Source organism: Callithrix jacchus, chromosome 17 (genome assembly GCF_049354715.1).
Source record: "Callithrix jacchus isolate 240 chromosome 17, calJac240_pri, whole genome shotgun sequence".
In the NCBI taxonomy this organism is placed as follows: domain Eukaryota; kingdom Metazoa; phylum Chordata; class Mammalia; order Primates; family Cebidae; genus Callithrix; species Callithrix jacchus.
Window position 1 is genome coordinate 45878011 of NC_133518.1, and position 22791 is coordinate 45900801.

Genomic DNA, 22791 nt, shown 5'->3' on the forward strand with positions numbered 1-22791 from the left:
AGGAGATCGATGGGGAAAGGAATTGTGGGGAGAGTCGGCAGGAGCTCAGATCAGCCCATCCAGCTCAGTGTGGGTGATGCCACCTGCTCAGCACACATTCTCTGCAGCCACCTGGGTCAGGTCCCAGCTGGAAACCAGGCAAATGGAAGGTGAGACCCTTCCATCGCTTCCTATTACATTGCTCAGTAAATAAAGTAAAAACTCCTGCACATGGGCCTAGAGAGGGGACTCAGCTCAAGTGCAGGAAGGGGAAACAGAGGAAGGTGGGTGGAATAGTGGAGGGACTGTCCCACTGGCTGACATGGCCTCATTGCCCACTCCCACTGGGCCTTTTCAATCCAACCACCTTTACCTTTTCTGTTCCTACCGAAGGCCTGCATGTGCCATTCTGTATATCTGAAACAGTCTTTCCTACGCCCCTTTGATTCATTCATTTATCACTATCTTAGACATCACTTGCAGGAAGCCTCTCTGGGTCTCCCAAGTTGGGCATAAGTGAGGCGCCTGCTGGTTCCCTATTGCAGCATTTAATACACTTTACCTGAGCTGCCTGGTCTTACTGCCTACCTCCCAATACTAGAAGCTCTAGGAGGACTGACTGAGCCTCACCCCCATTAAAGCCCATTTCTAACATATGAAGGTCTCAATAAATACTTGTGGAATGAATGAATGAAGCACAGTTCTTGCCCTCAAGGAACTCGCAGGCAGGTGATTAACAGATCACTCTGGGACAGGATCAGTGCTGAGGTGGGAAGAGGGGGCACCCTCAGAGAAGCCTGCTGGCCTCACCAGTAGCTGCCCTCCTTCCAGCCCAGGCATCGCGCTGCCCACCCCACACCCCTGGCCCAGGTGGTTTTGTGACTTCAGGAGCTGAGTAGTTCTGATCTCTGGACCCTGAAAGGTGATCCTGTTTGGTGGGCCCAACCCCAGCCACCCTTGGGAGTTGGTCAGATGAAGATTCCTCAGCTGCCTCATGCCACTGAATCAGAGTGTACCAGGGTGGAGCTCGCCAACTTATTTTTCACAAGCTCCTGGTATGATGCTGGAGTTCAGTCAGGGTTGGGAATCAATAACCAGCCCACCCCTTGCCTCAGGGTGACCCACATACATGTTGAAATGTAGGAAGCAAGGCCGGGAGCTGTGTCTCATGCCTATAATCCCAGAACTTTGGGAGGCCGAGGCAGGTAGATCACTTAAGCCCAGGAGTTTGAGACCAGCCTGATCAACATGGCAAAACTCCATCTCTACTAAAAAATACAAAAATTAGCCAGGCATGGTGGCTCGTGCCTGTAATCCAAGCTACTTAGGAGGCTGAGGCAGAAAAATCGCTTGAACCCTGGCGGTGGGGGTTGTAGTGAGTTGAGATCACACCACTGCACTGCAGCCTGGCATATAGAGCGAGTCACAATCTCAAAAAACAACCAAAAAAAAAAAAAAAGTGTAGGCAGCAACAGAATGAGCAAGGCCCACACTGGTTAAGCTGTCCTGGTCTCTCTTGATTACCCACGCCTGCATATGAAGCTCGTCACCAACAGGCTCCTTCATGGATGAGTCTGAACCCCATGAAGAGAGCAACAATTCAGTCCAAGAAAGGAAGAGACCACAAGTCCCCTGCCCTGCCTAGGGACTGAAGGTCAGCCTGAGTCTCAGCAGCTGCCTTCACTCCCAGTGATCCAGATGGCTTGTGACTGCCCCGAGTAAATTTGGAGCAGGCAATGAAGTCACAGGGACCGATCCTTAAGGAGCAACAGCTCATCCTCAGTGCTTTCCCATTTTGACATCAACAGATCAATCTATTTTTCCATTGTAATTGGCCTTTTTTTAGAATTTGAAGAAATCTTGTCCCATCCCACATTCTCAAAGTTACCCTGGATTTTTATCTATTGGCTTTCACCTTTAGGTCTTTAATCTCTCTATTTTTTTACATAGGGTGAGGCAAAGATATAGTTTTGTCTCCCTCTATACTTTCACTAAAGCAGTTTTCTACCAACATATTAAAAAAATTCCATCTTTTTCCTTGACTTGTGAATCTACCACTCAAAAACCAGCTCCTCATATGTACTTTGGTATGTTTCTGGGCTTACCATTCAACTCCATCAGTCTGCCCATCCCAGGACCAGTACCAGTACCAGTACCACACTGTTTTCATCACTGTGTTTTTGCCAAATGACCTGGGGTAGGGCGATCCCCCCTCCCATTTTTTCTTCTTGTTGTTTCACTTGTGTTACCCAGGCTGGAGTGCAATGGTATGATCTCGGCTCATTGCAACCTCCGCCTCCTGGGTTCAAGCGATTCTTCCACCTCAGCCTCCGGAGTAGCTGGGACCACAGGCACGTGCCACCATGCCCGGCTATTTTTTGTATTTTTAGTAGAGACGGGGTTTCACCATGTTGGCCAGGATGGTCTCGATCTCTTGACCTTGTGATCTGCCTGCCTTGGCCTCCCAAAGTGTTAATAGTTCTAATTGTTTATGGATTCTCCCAGAACTCTTCCTTTTTCTTTGATCTAACTCTGTTGCTCTTTTATATTTTTAGAGTTGAACTTCATGAGTTTGGGGTATATCATTTATTTTCCATTTTTCTTGTTTTGTAATAAATGAATTCAAAGGTATAAATTCCTCTAGTTTTTGACAATATTTTCGTTGCTATTCTGCTCTGTTTTTTTCTATTCCCGTTATGACTTCCTCTTAAATGAGTTTTTAAAATAGTCATGTTTTAAAATATCTAGACCTGCAGGATTTCAATAGCTATTTTTGTTGTTTTCTAATAATAATTTCATTTCTTTGTGGCCTGAACAGTGTGTAGGACTGTCAGTTCATTGGAATATGTTGACAATACCTTGTGGCCTAGTGCATGATTAGTTTCCAGGACGGTTCCATGTGTGATCAGGTTACTAATCACATCCTCCTAAATACGCTTTATTCTTGCTTCGTCTTTGCCGCTTCAATTGATCGTTTTCAGAAAGGGATGTGTTAAAAGTTTCCATGCCCAACTGTTGATTTATCTACTTCCTCATGTCAGTTGTTGATGTCTATCTCAAGTTTATATCATGTAATACAGATATGTCTGTGATTATCATAATTATTATTTGAGACAAGGTTTCACTATTTCACCCAGGCTGGAGTGCAGTGGTGTGATCTTGGCTCACCGCAGCCTTGACCTCCCAGGCTCAAACAGTCCTGCCACCTCAGCCTCCTGAGTGCCTAGGACTCCAGGCGTGTATCACCACTCCTAATTTTTGTGATTTTTTGGGTAGAGATGGGATTAGGTCATGTTGCCCAGGCTGGTCTCAAACTCCTGGGCTCAAGCTATCCGCCTGCCTCAGTCTCCCAAATCAGTGTTGGGATTACAGGTGTGAGCCACTATGCCTAGGCATGTAATTATTGCCCTTCACAAGCATACAACAACCTTCTTTGTCGGAGTTCTATTTTGTCTAATATGACAATTGCCACCTCAGCTTGCCTGTGTTTCAGACTTGCCCAGTTGTGTATTTCCCATCTTATTCTCAACCTTTCGGAGTTCATGTCCTCTCAGGTCATTTAATACTCACCTAATCGCTTGTTGGCCCCATTTTACAGATCAAGAGACTAAAGTTCAGAGAGGCTACGTGACTTCTAATCACCAGTAGCGGAGTGCTGGAACTGAGACCCAAGCCTGCGTCTGTCCAACCACAAAGTCTGCTTTTCCACACCGTCCACTTACCCCTCATAAGAACACCTCACACAGCATTACGTACAGTTTTATAGAAACCTCTTTTATAGAAAGTCTGGGATTTAGCAAGCGACTGCCCTTATGGGGCTTCAGCCCTGATTGGTAGGCCATGCCTTATGACTTACAAAGGACATTTCATACTTTCATTTGATGCTCCTAATGCTCTATAAAGTGAACAGCGAAGATATAATTATTCCCATTTTACAAATAAGGAGAGGCTCGGAGACCAGTTAGTACTTGCCAGGATTACCGATGTGATCAGAACCCAGATCTCACCTGCATACAACTGGAGCCCAACCCTCAAATCTTTTTCTCATCCATTTCCTCTCCCCCTCCTCCACCTGAAATGTTGGCATTTGAAGTCCATTCCTGTTTTCCTAAACTATGTCTTGTGCATTTAAAATTTCACCTCTGTAAGCCTCAGCATTCTCATCTGTGAGATGGGTACAATACTGCCACCTTCACAGTTCCTGAGAAGACTCAGTGCATGGATGGTGCTCGGCATCCTTCCTGGCTCAAAATAAACATTCAGGAAGTGGTAACTCTCGCTAGAAGTCATACAGACCTGGGAGGTGCCGGCAGTCTGACCCCTTTGACTTCAAGTGTGTGCAAGTACAAGGTCACTTGGGCTATGTGTCCAGTTCTGCCTCACCCAGAGCCCAGCAAATTCTCTGCTGAGTTTCCTAGTGCCTCTGGCCACCACTGCGAGGGGAGAATAGAGAATGAGGAGGATACAACACAGTGCAAGGGCTGCAATGGAAGGAGGAACACAGCTGGTTGGTGTTGCCCTGGCCTCACTGATTGGCCCAGGAATTTGTGTGGCTCAGATAAAAACAGCCAGAGAGCTGGGCCCAGGGCCTGCCAGGCAGCTGTGCAAAACTCTGCCCAATGGGGGCACCACACCCAATCAGAGCTCTGCCTTGTGTCTTTCCTCACTAGGGAAACAAAAGAGAGGGCTGAAAAATAAGATGGGTGGCTCACACTGGACTGAGCCCTAAAATCACTGAGCTTTTGTTGCAGTTCCCGACGAGGCTGGGAGTCTCTGGGACCAGCTGTCAGGGAGTCACACACCACCTGGCAAAGAGCTCTTCAGTGATTCTCAGACTTCGGTGTTCAACGATCCCACCTGGAGAGCTCACTGCAGTACAGCTGCCTGGTCAGGGCCCACAGAGATTCTGATTCGGGAGGACTGGGGCAGGGGCTGGAGGCCCAAGTCTTTAACAAGCTCCTGGTGGTTCTGATCTTCGTGCAGGGTGTGGAAGAATGAGTGAACACGGCCTCCTCAGGCCCTGGCAGAAGGTGGCTCCTCTGCCTCCGTGGGTTCCTCACTAAGCTCCAAAGTCACAGCCTGGGTTTCCAGCTGTCACTCCTAGGAGAACGCCACTGTGTCACCAAATTCTTATCAGCAGCCTACAAACCTCAACTCCTTTATAAAGGGAATTCTTTCCCAAAGAGCAAGACGAGGCCAGACCCAAAGGACAAAAACAAAATACTATGTTTTCCCGGGCTCCAGGCCTGCTCTGCCCTCTAAAAGGTGAGCCACCCCCACCCCATACCTGCTTTCTGTAGCCAAGCAGGAGGAAGAGGAGGAAGTTGGGCCAGGGACTTAGAGGCACAGGGTTTTGGTCTTAACTCCCTTCAGCCTCGGATTTCTTGCTGATTAGTAAGTGAGGCTGTTAATTCCTGTTCTTCCCAGATCCACAGTCAAGCCAAACAGTGGACATAAATCTACTTCTAAATGGTTTGGTGCTGGAGACAATTTCAGCACTGTGGCAAGCTTCATCCCCATCAAACATGCACCCAGTCCTCACTGATGTATTAAAGGTGGGAACATTTCCCCAAAGCAGGCCTGGAAAATTCCAAAGATGCTGAGGCACATGGTCAAATCAGCAGGATCTCAGATCTCCGCTGTCCTTCCTGCACTACTCACCAGAGGAGTTTACATAGTTTACAACCCTCCACCCTCCCCATCTAAGGCCTCCCTAAACTAACATACCTCTTGATGCTGTTAGTGTACTTGGCCGAAGCATTCCAGGCACAGTGAGCTAATATTTTAACGACAGTGCTTTTAGGCATTGTCAAGGAGTGGTGGTGATGAGAATTTAGAGGAAAAGGTAAAGCAAACTCATGTCTGAGTAGAATTCCATGCTAGACAGGCCACTGAAGAGGCTCACATCAATACTCCATCTTTAGGTGGTGATGTCTGTGTGTGTGGTTTTTGTTTTGTTTTTGAGATGGAGTTTTCCTCTATTGCCCAGGCTGGAGTGCAGTGGCACAGTCTCAGCTCACTGCACCTCCACCTCCTGGGTTCAAGCGATTCTCCTGCCTCTGTCTCCCGAGTAGCTGGACAGGTGCGTGCCACCACACCCAGCTAGTTTTTTTGTATTTATAATAGAGATGGGGTTTCACCATATTGACTAGGCTGGTCTCAAACTCCTGACCTCAGGTGATCCACCTGCCTCAGCCTCCCAAAGTCCTGGGATTACAGGCATGAGCCACCACACCCAGCCACGTTCTTAAACCCTTTAGGAAAAATGATTCCACAGCAGTGAGGAAATGGAGCCAGAATGGCAGCTGCCTCCTCGGAGCCAAGGTTTTGGTGGGGTCCACACAGATGTGTCTGGGGTTGGGGTATGAGGCCTTGACAAGAGTTTGGGCCACCAGACCCTCTTGGGAGGTGGAGGGACTAAGGAGCTTCATTCAAAGGGCCTCCCTGTCACTCAAGGAATTCTGCCAACTCCCTTGAATAGGGTAGCAGCTCCTCCCATGGGAGCAGCCATGCAGTCACACAGACACAGAGAGATGCACAAACACAGATATGTGAAAACACATGCAGACACACATGCACAACTACACAGACACATTTGCAGACTCACAACACATGCACAAAGACGCACACAGTTTCCTAAAAAAAGCCTCATGGCTCTTCCCGACTCCAAAGGGCATTCTTACAGACACACACCCTTGCTAACTGACCGCTCAGAGGAGAGGAGACCCATTTATTGAGTGTCCTACAGAGATGTCCTACAAAAGCAGGCTCCTGTCTTCACAAGCTAGGCAGTGCTCTGTGGCTGCCTGTTCAGTGGTTCCTGACTTACAAGCAAAGTGGTCCTTCAGTTTCACTTTTCTCCAGATGAGAAAAGGACCACAGCCTTTGTCCTTTTTTTCCCTCTGTTCTCGGGAGGCAAACATTTAACCACTAAAACTACTTTTCAATCTTCCAACCCTTCTGCTTTAAATTACCCCACTCAGGTACTTTAAGGGAAACAACTGCTTTGCCAACTTGAAAGTCTGTGTGGCACTGTTCTATAATCCACATGCTACTTAATACACGCAGCCAGCAAACTGGCCTAAATCCGCTGGAGCCAGCAGAACCGAGCTGATGAAACTCCACCAGTCACAGTGATGACAACACTGATCACCCATCACCATCACTCTTTGCTAAGGAATAAGGGCTCAAAGCAGAGTGGGGTGGGCCTGAGCTGTCCAGAGTAGTTTTTAAATGGGACCTAAGTGATGATGGTAAATTCAGAATTCAATGATCCAGTCAGGGTTGGTAATTCCTAGAAATTAAAAAACTTATCTTCTTGCTTATCAAACTAGCAAAGGCCCCAAAAAGATAATATTCATTGCTGATAAGGCCACAGTGAATGGGCAAAAGTGTCTTTAAAATCTTCATAAGCTTCTAGGAATCCATACTAATTAAATTGAGAAATGTGGACTAAGATTTACACAGCAGGCATTCACTTAGCATTCATTCAGAGGTTTCTATTGAGTCCTTACTAGGTACTGGGCATTGAGCTAGCAGCCAAAGCTACAGATATGTACAAGAAACATACCTTATCTTAAAAACTTTCAGCAAAAAGTTAGCCATAAAAATAGGTAGGTTACAAATCAGTATGGGAAGCAGAGTGACAAACACACGCTCAGAGCTCTGTAGGAGCCCAAGGAGAAGAGTCCTGGGGGTGGAGCCTGAGCTTGGACTTGAAGGATGAGTCACAGTATCTTGATGGGGAGATCAGAGAGAGAAACTGTGGACAGACAGAGGAATCTACCACCCATCTCCGCTAGCCATGTAACCCGGAAAACTTCGAAATAACCAAAATAATCAAGGCTAGAGAAGCAATTACATAACTTGTGGTATATTTATATTAAGGATTTGATCATCCTTAGAAGTGTTTTTGGAGTATGTTTGTAATATAATGTTAAGAACATAAAAATTAAGAAAAAGGGTATACATTTTAAAAAAACTGTTTTCATATATTTTCTGTATTATGGAAGTACACCCAAACATACTGCATCTCTCGGTGGAGGGATTGTAAAATGGTTATCCTAATTTTAACTTTTAGGCCATTTCCAAATATTCTCCAATGAGAATGTTTACTTTTATGACAAGAAAAAACACATTTTTTAGACAGTTTATAACCAGTTATGTTAAAAAGTAAATACAACATGGGCAAAGGAATAGACTGGGTGATTCTGGGGTCTTGAAACATCCTACAGCCTAGAGAATTTCCCTGGCTTTTTACTCTAAGTATTTCCAGGGCTCATGCATGACACACTGGCACGGAGCTTCTGGGCTACCCTCCTACAGGGACAGGGCTTATGGGACCTGGGCTCAGCACCTCTCTGTGGCCTGAGGAAATCAAGTCTCATATCCTTAGTTTGAAATACAGAGCTCCTTTTTTTAAAAAAAGTTGCTTTGTCCCTTTAATAATTCTCAATGAAGCAGAAAAACATCTTAAATCCCTCTTCAGTATTTGCAGTAGAGGAGGAGGAAAAGGAAATCACTTGCCTCAAGCACATGTGAGCACTTTTGTGCTACAAGCTCTAGGTTCCCAGAGACGCAGAAATCCCTGAACTCTGCTGGCAGGAGTGGGAGGGGGAGAGCAAGGCAGACCAGGTCTCAGCTCCTGCTCCTAGAGGTAGCTGTGTTGCGGCCCTCCCAGGTCTTCAGGGGGGCAGCTCATACCTCCCAGAGCCCCCTCCCCAAAGTCACCAGAGACATTCCCACAGAAGTGTCAGCTCTGCCTGCTATCGAGGATCTGGGCCAGGAGCCAGTGGAAGCTGGTGACCATCTCTCCCCAGCTTCCTGCCCACTGGAGAGGGGGCTGCAACACAGGAGAATAGGACCTGTCCCTACTTGTGGCCCTGATCCTTAGCCCCCATGTGACCTCTCAGTTACTCAGGCTCCTGGCTGAGAAAAGGTTGCCTGGACACTCCTGTCCCAGAAAGATTCAGCCCCTTGTAAATGAAGCAGTAAGTAGTCTCATGTGAGCTCAGGTATCATACATTGCTGTCCCAGAGTCTGCTCACCCCAAGATGCAATAATGAGCTCAACTGACCTAACCTGTGAAAGACTGGGGGCCGAGTCCCCAACTCCCTACCACAGCCAGCAATACCATATTGCCTCTTCCTCCAAGAAGGCTTCCTGGGCCACTTCAAGCCAAGGATAGGCTCCCTCCCCCATGCTTTCTCGGAGCCTCAGACTGCCACCTCAGAGAACTGATCACACTGTATCAGAAGAGACTGCCCTGGCAGGTCTGAATCTCCATCTAATTCATGGGTTCCTCAAGGGCAGGGCCGTGTGTCACTCATGCCTATGGCTCCGCTGCCCTGCCTGCAACCCTGTGCCTGACACACTGCAAGCTCTCCATAAATGCTTGCTGAGTGAGTATAGGAATGAACACATGGATGCCTAGGATCCCTCTGTTGGGCTTGGAGGAAAGAAGGCCCACACTCTGTCACTCACATTGCCCAATCCTGGCCCAGGACATGATAAGTCCATGGACCATCATTAAGACATGGGGCAGAAACCCAAAAAGCATGACTTAAATCAATCTCCCTCTTCCTTCCTGAGGACAGGCCTGGTTCCAAGCCATTTGAATAACTTCACTGGGCTGCAGGGACCTCAAGGGTAAGAAGTCTCCCCAAGTCCAAGCAGCCCCCAACCAGTCCTGAGGTGTAAAATCGGGTTCAGTGGCCCTGGCTGCAAGCATCAGGCTTTGGATCTAATCTGAGAGTGCCCAGGCTAGCTCAGAGCTGTCACTGCAGTTACTTCCTCTAATTAACTGAAGTATCTCAGGACAGACCGTGAGAGCCTGGGCTCCAGCCACGGAAATAATGTCAAGCTCTCGGCACTAGGTAAGCAGAACACTCAGCCCTTGGCTGTCTGCCTGGATGGCTGGCAGGGAGGTTTGGAGCAGGCAATCCCAGGGACATCACTTTGTGTCAACGGCTCACCTTTTCCCCTGGTTCTTGCTTCTGCCAGCAGCCCGAGTGCACCTGGTTAGATGGGGACAGGCATGGAAGGTGGGGAGTGGGGCCCTGAGGGGTATGTGGCACCAGAGAAAAGCTGACTCAGGACTGGTTAATGATGGCAGACCTGACGGCTACGAAGACTCTATAGATACCTCCTAAAATGTCATTATTTTCAGAGAAATCAGAGGCCCAGCGAGAAAAGGGGGCTTCTCAAGATCCCTCTATGAACGACTCCAATGATCCCACCATTTCATATCACTACCGCCTCAGCAGCAGACACACAAGGGTTAACTGCCCCTCACAAAGTGGCAAACTGATGTAACTGATTGCTACCAGCTGAAAGGAGAGCCAGCCCGGCTAGAAACCACAGATAGACAAAATGCCAAGTTTTCCCACAGCTCTTTCTCCTCTGTACATGGCCTCAGGCTATTTTCCTACTACCAGCTCTCATTCCCCCAACCCTGAGCAAGAGAAAATTTTGAACTTCCCTCCTCACAGGGCCCAGTCACGGCCAGGGCAAATCAATATCTGATAAGCTACCCAATCATTCCAGTTGAAACACTGATCAATGGCTGAATGAATAACTGGAAATTCACAGGTCAGTAAAGAGCTGATCCATGCACAAATCCAGGAGTGAAAGCTGCCGAGCTTCACACAGGGGCCTCTATCAGGGGAGGTGGGCAGGGAAGCAAAGCAGCAAAGTTACCCTGAGAAGGGTCTTAGGAGCCCGAAACATGACGGACGAGCTCTGAAGATCAGAAGGCAGCTCCAGCATGAGCAGCACAGCTGAGACTCTGAGAGCCCACAGGGGCAGGCTCTGGGGAGAGCTGGGGTGCAGGGGGTTCCACAGAAGTGCTCTTCGAGTTCCTTCTGCTTGCTTCACTCCTTGACAGTCATCCAAATGCTGGCAAGGCCAGCTTGCCACTGGGATACTGGGCAGTAATTTCATATTAGGAAACGGTAGATAGGAAACCAGGGAAACTGAGGAACATAAAGGGACAGCCCCCACCACGTATTCGCTTGTGTCTGGCTCTGTGACTCCCACAACCAGGTGTGGAAACAGAGCTTTTGTGGTTTGAAAGGCCTACGACTAAATGAGTAATATCAAGGGCTCCGTGCTTGTCACTGTGCTATACACAGTCCCCACCCGACAAGGACAGCTGACTTGGGACGCTCTTAATCCCTTCAAAAATACATATAAACGCTGTGTCAGAGGAGCACACACATGTAAATGTGCAGCCTCTGGAACCCTCTGTTCGAGGTGAGCTGCGGGGGCCACCTTCTTCCCCAGGTGATCAGGGCACTTTCACAAGGCAAAGGGGATCCACAGGCTCTTCCCTCCTGGCCTCTTCTAGTAAGGTAAATTCTTCCTTGGAGCGGTATCTCCCATGGCCAGGGACCTGGAGGAGAAGCATGACTGTCTGAAGTGTGACTAGAAGTCAGATATCAGGGCCAAAATGATTCTCAAAGACCACCCAATACAACCTCCTTTTACAGGCTGGGAAACGGGTTCAGCCAAGGAAAGCAATTTCTATGATCACCTGGAGGCAGCAGCTTGGAGCAAAATGTTGAGAAGGAGTCTAAGACCAAGCAGGAAAGACGTGTGTGACTGAGGACTGGCTGGCAACGACTGCTGTGGATGGCAGGGGGAGGGATGGCATCCCCGCCTCAGCTCAGCCAGGCCTTGGCCTCCACCCTTTCATAGGGAGTGGGTGCAAATTAGAAAAAGATGCCCCTTCCAGGCAGCATATAGCTTGACAAGCCGCAGGTGAGCAGATATCCATCCCTCCCCACTGAGGGCTAGAGTACAGGGCCAGCTCACATATGCAAGGCACACCTGAGTGTGGTGTCTGAGGCAGGAGGCCCTTGAGCTATTCAACTTTTCTTCAGGCCCCCTTTATTGATTTGTCATCTGTTAACATAGAAATATTTCTTGATACCAAAGGAGGTCATAAGCCATCATTCTCTCTCTCTCATGCAGAGAAATCAGTTCTCAAGAGGGAAGGCATGCCAAAAGGGCGGCAGGTGATGATAAAGTGATGCATTCATCCGTGCCCAAAATTTTGCACAAGGGGCCATGCTGCCCCCACCACACCCAGAGCCCCATCTCTCTTTGCCTTCACAGTTTGTGTTCCTAAAGAGGCAAAGAGAAAAATATTCAACCACGTAGACTCCAGGTTTTCCGTATCATCCCTGGGCGTGGAAACCTTCACGAGGCCGGGGAAAGACCACACTTGCATCTAGTTGTATGCACTTCACAGGTGTTCGTGCAGGTAACCAACCTCCTCAGACCTGTTTCTCATCCTGGAATCCCAATCACAGTAATGGGCAACCAGCTCCCTAAACCAGAAAGCGCCCTGAAGACCGCTGGATCCCCCTGCACCCCCACTCTAGAGGCTACCACTCATCTAAAGTCCCACTCCCACACATGTCCCATCCTCCTCCCTCACTACTACCGTCTTGGCTCAAACCACTTCCCCAATTGGCCTGTCTCCTCCCGCCTTACTCGTCCCACCATGCTGCTTTCTGAAGGGCCTTTCAAAACCATCCAAGGCTCTTTGCAGCCTTCAGAACAGGGCCAGCCTCCATCAGGTCAGCCTCAACTTGACCCTGTCCATCAACCCATACCACACTCTTCAGCCAGGCCCAGCACACAGCGCTCCCTCATGTAGTGGCCATGCCACACCTCCAGAGTGTGCTCACTGCCTCCCTCGGCCAGAATGTCCTGTGCCGCACCAGTGGCTTAATCTAACCGGTTATCCAGGCCCTGGTCCTCCAACCTGGCCAGACAAGCCAGCCGGGAGAGTCTGTAGAATGCAGGCTAAGGCTGCAATGTGGGAACAACATGGTATGGAAACCGGATAGGGTGTCCTTCACACCAGGCCTTCTACCTGACTACACTCTTCTCCCACTCCTGATTCCTATTCCCCTCTATAGCAATTACCTGTTATGCATCTGTCTGCCACCCGAGACTGCCCTCTTGGTAGGAGAGAGAGCATCACCTTCCTCTGGGTGTCCCCATACCCAGCTGGGTCAGACTTGGGATATGCGTTGAGGGGAAAACCCAGGAGGTGCCTCGAGTTCAGGCTGAGCTCCCTGTTGGCTAGGTCCATGTTGCTCCTGGGGTCCGTGTCCTCAACAGAGGCCAACTGTGTCTCTGGGGTATGTAGGGAAGAGGCAGGGAGGGTGTCAATGCCCCTACAGGGTCTGATTTTTGAATCAGACATGCTGCCTTTACCTATGGCTAAGTGCCTAGAGGCTTACCTAATACAGAAGGGGAGGAAAGAGGTGTTACTTGGTGAAGTCTCACAGGTCCACCTTCACGGGTTAAGGCCACCAAGGGGGGCAAAATAGATCTAACAGGTGGCCTGAACTCCCTATAGTGAGTTAAGGGGTGTGGACAGGTCGAGCCTGCTTTCTGGGTCCACACCTTTCAGAATCCCAAGCCCTACAGAACCATCAGGATGAGCAAGGTCTGTGGGAGTGAGGCCCCATGTGCTACCCCTACGGCTACCATAGAAAAGTGTGCACCCTTATTGGGAAAAGTTTTTGGCTCCTCATCCCCAATACATGTAAACTATTTACAAAGCTTTACCATCAATTCGTACATGAAATATTAAGTGTTATGAAGTGTATGCCCGCTTTGAAGTGCTAATTCTCAGTCCCTCAGAATGTGATTCTGTTTGCAGGTAGGGTTTTTAAAGAGGAATTAAGTTAAAATGAGTTCATTAGGGTGAGCCTTAATCCAATATGACTGAAGTCCTTCTAAGAGAGCAGGACACAGAGAAGGAAGAGCCTGGGAAGACAGCCTGCTGCAAGCCAGCAGAGGCCACCGAAGAAACCAGCCCTGCCAACACCTTGATCTTGGACTTTGGGGCTCTAGAAAGGAAAGGAAAGAAGTGTCTGCTGCTTAAGCCACGCAGCCTGTGGTACTCAGTTATGGCCTAAATGGGCCTTATATTTTTCTCTCACACCCCACCTTGCAGACTACTGTCAGGAGCTGGACTTTATAGGCCACCACCTAGAGACAATGAGGGGTCTGGCAGCCTCCCCCCGTGGGCCTGAGAGTATCTGGAAGAAACCTGAGAAGGCAGAGACCCCAACACTGGAGGGACTGTAAGGGTTTGCCGCAGGCCAACCCTCGGACGGAACACCCCTCTCGCTGTTTCCCAAGCTCGCCCAATCATAAGAATCACCTGGGGTACCTCTGAGCCACCCTGGGAGTTATGCGATGGGGCCAGGAACTGGGATTTTGTTAGGTGAGCCAGGACCAGAAGCGTTTCAGGAACGGTAGTGCCACTCATGCCACCCCAGGAGATGGGTTTGTCGGCGCAGTGTGCGTGCGCGGGCATCCCTCTAGCAGAGGGAGGAAGAAAGGGAGCGAGGCCTGGGACCCGCCGCACCCGCCACTCCACCTCCAGCCCCGCGGAGCCCTCCCCCTCCCGCGGTCCGGGCCTCGAACGAAAGCAACTGGGTCCCGCTGTTTCTGTCACTGCTGTATTTGCCCATCTAAGTTTTGCGTCCGGCGTTCGTTCTCTGAACCAACAGGCGGATGGAAGAAATGCCTTCTGGTTCCAACGCGAGTTACTCTGCGAAGTCCCAGACGCCCTTGTTTTCCTCCAGGGTGTGGCCCGCCCGTGACTCTTCTCCCAGGCTCTGGAGCCTTAAATGAAACCCAGGTTCCCCGCTCCCACCAAAGTCTGACCAGAGGGCGCAGTGCGCCGCGGGAGGGGACGGCCACCACCCCAGGGTCTAGCGCGCCGAGTGCAGTGGGGAACGCGGTGTGCGGGTCGCCGGGCTCCCGCCCTCCCTCGGGTTTGCGCGCCCCAGCTCCCCACTGACCTCAAGTTCCTCCCAACCTCGAAAGGCGGCTGCCCACCTCCGACCCCCGCCCGGCTCGGCTCACCCAGGCTGGCAGGTGCAGGCCCCGCAGCTCGCGGCTGATGAACTCGCGTTCATTGTCAAGGAATTCGAAGGCGGCGGCCAGACGCCCGAGCTTCCCGCGGCGGTTCCTGCGCCACCACATCCACAGCAGGGCGCCGAGCAGCAACCAGGTTATGCTGAGCCCCAGGTAGCCGGCTAGGTAGACAGGCCCCAGGTAGAACAGCACGCGCACCACGAAGGTATAGAGCTCCGGCAGCAGCTGGCTGGACAGGCGCAGTTCGGAGCCCGGGACGCGCTGGGCTCCCGGGGTGCTGGGGGACCTGGGGGCGCAGGGCTCCTCCGCTCGCATCTCGTCGCCACCGTCTTGCCCTTCCCGAGAGCTTCACCCGAGCTTAGGTCCACATTCCCCGACGCCCGGTCGCATCTGTCTCCCGAGCGCGAGGACCAGGCCGCGCCTCCTTGCCCTGCTGGGACTCTCGACGCTCTCGGCTCAGCGTTCTCTGCGCACTCGAGAGCGGCGCCTGGAAAAGCACCGAGACGCGCTCAGCTCTAGTGAGCCCGCCGCTCCGGAAGTCTCCGCCTCAGGGGGGCGGGCCGCCAGCCTGGCTCAAGAGCCACCAGCAGGTGAGCTCGACCTCCGACCACAGCTTGCGGCGCAGGCGTCAGCTGGAGGTGCTCACTCGTCAGTCTGGGTGGACCAAGTGCAGCCCTAGGTGGTTGATGACTCACCGAGGCCTGTGTACAACTGGCTTATCATGAATAAACATCACCTAAAACCTGTTTCCTACACGCAGTCTTATAATACACAGTACTACACAGTACAGGCTGGACTCAGTTGGCATTCGAGGCCCTCCCTCGACAGGCTCAGCCAGGCCTCCCCAGCCTCGGATCCTGCTTCCTGGCCTTCCAACTGGCCCCTAGAGCCTGCAACGCTGCCAGCTCCTCTGGCATCCGTTAAGCTTGGACCTAGCCCCCAGCCTCAACAAGCTGAACTCAGGGCCCCTCCTGCGCGCCACAAAACCCTCTTCCCGGCTCTCCCCACCCTCTCTACGAGGTGTCAGTTTGGATAGTCATTCCCTGCATCATCAGACCCGGAACTTCCGGGGGCCGGCCCGTCCTGTGGGGCGCCCAAGAAGGGCAAGTGACTGGTGAATAAAAGAAGAGATGAAGAGGAAGCCCCGAGGTGCGTGAGAGTCGACGGCAAAGCCCATGGTTTCTAGCCCTTGAATGATCAGAGCAGGTGGAGCTCTGCATCGTTTAAGTTCTGAGAGTAAATCATCTTGTGGATAGCATATATTTCAGGCGACCACATGAAAAGGCTCATATCAATTACTGGAATGTGATTTTGGAGTTGACAAATGTGCAGGAATGATTTGGAATGACTCTATATCCTTTCAACAGCTTTATCGAAAGGCTGGTGCCGGCCGGCCCGGTGGCTCAAGCCTGTAATCCCAGCACTTTGGGAGGCCGAGGCGGGTGGATCACGAGGTCAAGAGATCGAGACCATCCTGGTCAACATGGTGAAACCCCATCTCTACTAAAGATACAAAAAATTAGCTGGGCATGGTGGCGCCTGTCTGTAATTCCAGCTACTCGGGAGGCTGAGGCAGGAGAATTGCCTGAACCCAGGAGGCGGAGGTTGCGGTGAGCCGAGATCGCGCCATTGCACTCCAGCCTGGGTAACAAGAGTGAAACTCCGTCTCAAAAAAAAAAGAAAAGGCTGGAGCCGATGGATAGCAATCATAAGAGAGCTGTATTCTCTTCCTTTTCTCGCTCTCTTTCTCTACCCACCACCCTCACTCTCTCTCATTCTCATTCTCTTTGGCTCTGGTTCTCTTTTTCTCTGGTTTTATCCCTCTCTTAGATAAAATTACTTACCATAATGATTTTTTTCAACAATGGGTATGTTCCTGGTGGTCAGAATACCTGGACCCTTCTCTGTTGTTCTTGGCTTTCCAGGACTCAGCCAAAACAGAGGCTGAAAGTCTCCCAACTTAACATCCTGTTACACTGGCAGCTCCCAGTGTAGCCTGGGAAATTAACAAGAAATGCTGCTTACTGGCTTCCTTCTAGAGAGTTGCACGTACACAGTCCTATTAAAGGCTCTGTGAAGTCCTTCAGACAAAAAGCTATTAAATTCTATTTAACCCAATGTTTCCCAGATTATTTGACCACAGAATTCTTTCCTGAAAATACTACTCTGTTGGTTGACCCAGGTCTGCTGAAGCAAAAGAGAGTGTACGACAGGGATGCTGGGAATTCTCCTGGAATCTGAGGCCAAATGTGGCTGGTCTCAGGATGGACAGACCAGGAAGCTAACTGGCACAACTGCGCTCCTCATCCTTGTGTCCCCCCCGCCCTGCTGACCTGCCTGGCTGGCTGAAGTGCAGAACAGACTTTTCTCCCAACATCCAGAGCTGCAGGGTACAGGTCTCACCAATCCAGAGAGACGGCCTTGACCCATACCCTGTCCTGATTTCAAATCCCTTGGAGAGGATACAACTGAATCTATCATCCCCTTTGTCCTTCACACACAGCAGGTCCACACCTCAAACCCGACGTGAGTTAGTTTGGGAGAGGGTGTGGAAGGTAGTGAGTTTGTGGGGGGATTACTAGAGAAAAGAAGGTTGTTTGTGAACTGGATGGAAACCCACTGCGACAGATGCCCAGCCTGAGACCTGCGGGACATTGCCAACCCCCAGCCGCATCACCTTTCTGTTCCTTGAACACATAAGCTCATTTATGCTGCAAGGCTTTTATACTTGCTGTTCTCTCTACCTGGAATGTTCCTCTTCTAAAACTTCTCCAAAGTACGATAGGGTGGTGGGATTATTACTTCATTTCCCCCTTTTTAAATGTATTTTTAAAATTTTATTTTTTGAGACAAAGTCTCACTCTGTTGCCCAGTCTAGAGTGCAGCGACGCAATCTCAGCTCACTGTAACCTCTACCTTCGGGGTTCAAGCAATTCTCCTGCTTTAGCCTCCCAAGTAGCTGGAATTACAGGCACCTGCCACCATGCCCAGATAATTTTTGTATTTTTAGTAGAGACGGGGTTTTGCCATGTTGGCCAGGCTGGTCTTAAACTCCTGACCTCAAAGTGATCCACCTGCCTCAGCCACCCAAAGTGTTGAGATTACAGGTGTGAGCCACCATGCCGGCCTCCCTCTTTTAAAAAACTTATTTATAATGTCAGCAAAATACTCTCATAAATTAAATATATGAGAACATTGAGAATATGGCACTGAAAGCTCTCTACCCTACCTGAGATGGAATCTGTGCCTAGAACATTGGAGCCTTTATTTCCCTTGACCTGGACATCTAGTTACTATAGCCAGCAAAACAATATTTGATGAGCGGTTTAATCACAGCCAAAGCTGGGGAGAATGATGCCTTCCAGAGCCTTTGCCTGGACACATTTGAATGTGCATCCTATTACATACTAGCTGTTTGAAGAACAGTAGCTCAAATAAATATTCATTGGTCACTAGTGTGGATTGAATTGTGTCTATGTTGAAACACTTGGTACCTGTGAACGTAATCTTATTTGAAGTAGAGTCTCAGGGCCAGGCACGATGACTCACACCTGTAATCCCAGCACTTTGGGAGGCCGAGGCAGGCGAATCACCTGAGGTTGGGAGTTCAAGACCAGCCTGACCAACAAGGAGAAACCCCATTTCTACTAAAAATACAAAAAATCAGCTGAATCCCAGCTATTCGGGAGGCTGAAGCAGGAGACTCGCCTGAACCCAGGAGGCGGAGGTTGCAGTGAGCTGAGATCAAGCCATTGCACTCCAGCCTGGGCAACAAAAGCAAAACTCCATCTCAAAAAAAAAAAAAAAAGCAAAGAAACAAAGAGCCTCTGCAGATGTAACCAAGTTAAGATGAGATCATACTCAATTAGGCTGGACCCTAAATTCAATGACTGGTGTCCTTAGAAGAGAGATTCGGAGATGGGGATACAGAGGAGACACAGGAAGTAAAGGCCATGTGAAGACACACGTAGAAACCAGAGTGGCACAGCCACAGGGCAAGGAATGTCAGGCATTGCTGGCACCCACCAGGAGCCGGGAAGAAGCAAGGAAGGATTCTTCCCTAGAACATGGGAGAGAGCTCAGCCCCAGTGACCTCCGGAACGGTGAGAGTAAAATCCTGTTGTTTTAAGCCATCCAGTTTGTGGCACTTCATTACTGCAGCCCTAGGAAATGAATACAGCCTTCTACCGAGTGCCAGGCACCGTTCCAGGCATAAGAGATTCAGGGTGAACAGAACAGACAGGCTCGCTGCTCCCATACAGCTGACGTTCTAGTGCAGGAAGACAGACACCAACATTTAAATGAAGTGCAAGAAAACAGGTAAGGAAGGTGCTCTGCAGATGCAGTGAGTAGGCTGAGAGGGAGGGACTGGCGTGGGGAGAAGGGCTGTTTTAGATTGATTTGGAAAATTAGGTTGAGACCTAAATTAAAAAGATGACCAAAGTGTACATATAACTTTACTATTATTATTATTTTTGAGATGGAGTTTCACTCTTGTCGGCCAGGCTGGAGCCACAATTTTGGCTCACTGGAACCTCCGCTTCCTGGGTTCAAGCGATTCTCTTGCCTCGCCTCCCCAGTAGCTGGGATTACAGGTGCATGCCACCATGCAAAGCTAATTTTTTTCTATTTTTAGTAGAGACGGGGTTTCTCCATCTTGGCCAGGCTAGTTCCAAACTCCTGATCTCAGGTGATCCGTCTGCCTTGGCCTCCCAAAGTACTGGGGTTACAGGCAGGAGCTACAGTGCCCAGCCTAATTTTATTATTTTTTAAAATTTAGTATCTCACAAATCATCTCTCCTTTGGAACAGAAAGATATATGTCCTCTGCTATGTAAGTGTCATTAGCTTTTTGTTTGTGTTTTGTAGAAGTGGAGTCTCACTATGTTCCCCAGGCTGGAGTGCAGTGGTGTGATCTCGGCTCTCTGCAACCTCTGCCTCCCAGGTTCAAGCTATTCTCTTGCCTCAGCTTCCCAAGTAGCTGGGATTACAGGCATGTACCACCACAGCCAGCTAATTTTTTTGTATTTTTAGTAGAACGGGGCTTCACCATGTTGGTCAGGCTGGTCTCAAACTCCCGACATCGAATGATACACTTTCTTCAGCTTCCCAAAGTGCTGAGACTACAGGTGTAAGCCTGCATGCCCAGGGGTGTCATTACTTTTATTTTTTTTTTAATTCCATACAGAGCTAGAGAAATTTTCTGTGTCTGTTCCCTCTGTTAGACTGGGGAATTCTTTGAGAGCAGCAGCTGTATCTGATATATCTGTCTCAGTGCCTAGGTTTGAGCCTGCCCTACAGGAGGCGGCTAGGGAGCATGGGGTAAAATCAGAATCTCTTGCATGTGTTTGGGTTTAGATTGAGACTCAAGCACTTACTGACTCTGGAACTAGAGAATGTGTAGTTCTGTTTCCTTATCTGTGAAATGCAGATCATAATATTTAAACCATAGGGTGGTCATGAGGACTGAGTCAGATACAATGTGTGTAAGGCTGTATATCCAGATGGGGACGTTGTCAGGGAAGAACTAGGGTTTTGTTTGTCTTGTTTGACTTTTTACAACAAGAATGTATTTGTGTTTTATCTGTATAATTTTAAAAGTTTTTTTTTTTTTTTTTTTTTTTTTGAGATGGAATCTTGCTCTGTAGCCCAGGCTGGAGTCCAGTGGGGCAATCTCAGCTCACTGCAGCCTCCACCTCCCAGGTTCTGGTTCAAGCAATTCTCTTGCCTCGTCTCTACTAAAAAAAGTTTTTTATTGTTGCAAAATACATATAATGTTTACTATTCTAACCATTTTAAGGGTACAGCTCAGTGGTAATAAGTACAGGCGGATTGTTGTGTAACCATCATCACCATTTCCAGAACTCTTTGCCTTGCAAAACCAAAACTTTATACCCATTAAACAATAACTCCCCTCCGCACCCTCCAATACCCACAACCACCATTCTGCTTTCTGTCACTCTGATTTTTGACTACTCTAGATACCTCATATAAGTGGAATCTTACATTCTGTAATTCCATATGTTTATGTGGAATTATAATTACAAACATAATTCCATATGTTTGTATTTTGTCGTGACTGGCTTTTTTTTTTTTTAAGCATAAATGTCTTTAAGGTTCATCCATGTTGTGGCATGTGCCAGAATTCCCTTCCTTTCCAAAGATAATCCTTCACGGTAGGTATTTACCACATCGTGTCTTTCCAATCATCTGTCAGTTGTCCTTGGGTTGCTTCCACATTGTAACAACTGGGAGTACTGCTGCTGTGAACTGGGTGTACAAATACCTCTTCTTCAACCTTGCTTTCAGTTCTTTTGGGTAATACTCAGAAGCAGAATTGCTAGATCAATGATAATTCTATTTTTAATTTTTGAAGACCTGCCATTCTGCTTTCCACAGCAGCTGGACCATTTCATATTTCCACCAACAGTGCACAAAGGTTCCAATTTCTCCACATCCTTGCCAACACTTGTTAGTTGTTTTTTTTTTTTAATAGTAGCCATTCTAATGGATGTGAGGTGGTATCTCATTATGGTTTTTGATTTGCATTCTGATGATTAGTGATGCTGAGCATCTTTTTGTGTAGTTTTTGGCCATTTATATAGCATCTCACCTTTTAAAACACAAAAACAATGATTTTCTATATGACTGTGGGCAAATCCCACTCTCACTGTAGACTTTGGCAAGCTGTTGGATCAAATGAAGGATTTAACCAGAGTGTTTCTGAGGTCTTATTCTGCAAAAGGCATCCAATTCTCTGAGTGTATCTGAATAATTTTCTGGTTTGCCAAGCTCAGCCCCTATTGGAGTGCCTGGAGTGCAGCAGGTGCTCAATGTTCATGAAGGAACACACATGTGAATGAATACATGAATGTTTTGAGCCACAAACAGGACAGTCCTTCTCACGTTGCCTGATGAACAGGTGGAGAGAAAGCTGCAGCCCCTTAGGCTGCTCACCCCATCATCTTTTTGGTCTGTGCCTGGAACCAATATGACAGCCAGTGAAACTGACCACATTTAGAGCACGGTTTGGGGCCCTGGGGGTGAGAGCAGATGCAGAGACTGCATGTAAGAAGCCAATTATTTTACACTCTTATCATGAAAACTTGGTGGAGGTGGGTGTGTGGAAGAGCAGCAGGAAGACATCGGGAGTGGGAGAATAGTGATGTCTCCACAATGTCCTACACGATCTGGCCCCTGCCTACCACCCAAGATCACCTCTTGAGGGATCCAGCCTGTGCCAGGGTCTCCAGCCCCGCCACACTTCTCACACACCTCACACCCTAAATGTGAAGCAGGTGGCCTGCTTGGTGTTCACTGTTCTGGGAGAAGGTGGAGCTGCTGCCTCTTGGACAGTCAGGCTCTGATTGCATCTCTTTCTCTAACATGGTGTAGGATGGAGGCCAGGAGGATAACCACCATGTTGAAACCTCAGCCAGGCCTCGCTTAGAGACCATGAGCAGAATCTGTGACCTCATATCCCTCCACATACCTGCCCTTGCCGCTTGCGGACAGGTGTGCATACTTCCAGGACTTCTTTTTTCTTTCTTTTTTTTTTTTTGAGATGGATTCTTGCTCTGTCACCAGGCTAGAGTGCAATAGTGTAATCTCAGCTCACTGCAACCTCTGCCTCCCAGGTTCAAGTGATTCTCTTGCCTCAGCTTCCCGAATAGCTGGGACTACAGGTGCACACCACCATGCCCAGTTAATTTTTGTAATTTTAGTAGAGACGGGGTTTCACCATGTTGGCCAGGATGACCTCGATCTCTTGACCTTGTGATTTGCCTGCCCCGACCTCCCAAAGTGCTGGGATTACAGGTGAGAGCCATCACACCCAGCCCAGGTTCCAGGACTTTTAGATAGGGCCTGGAAGCTGTAGTTTGGGACATCCTTCCTGCATTCC

General features: G+C 49.0%; 1 protein-coding gene across 2 annotated transcripts in view; it reads right to left on the reverse strand.

The window, feature by feature from the left end:
• The window catches only part of ESYT3 (extended synaptotagmin 3), a 47148-nt gene extending 31762 nt beyond the window's left edge, over positions 1–15386 (reverse strand). For both annotated transcript variants that reach the window (XM_035278710.3, XM_002759573.6), the window contains exon 1: positions 14878–15386. In XM_035278710.3, coding sequence (XP_035134601.1) covers positions 14878–15204 — 327 coding nt within the window. In that variant the 5' untranslated portion in view covers positions 15205–15386. The remainder of the gene's footprint in view (positions 1–14877) is intronic.
• Between the last annotated feature and the right edge of the window lie 7405 nt (positions 15387–22791).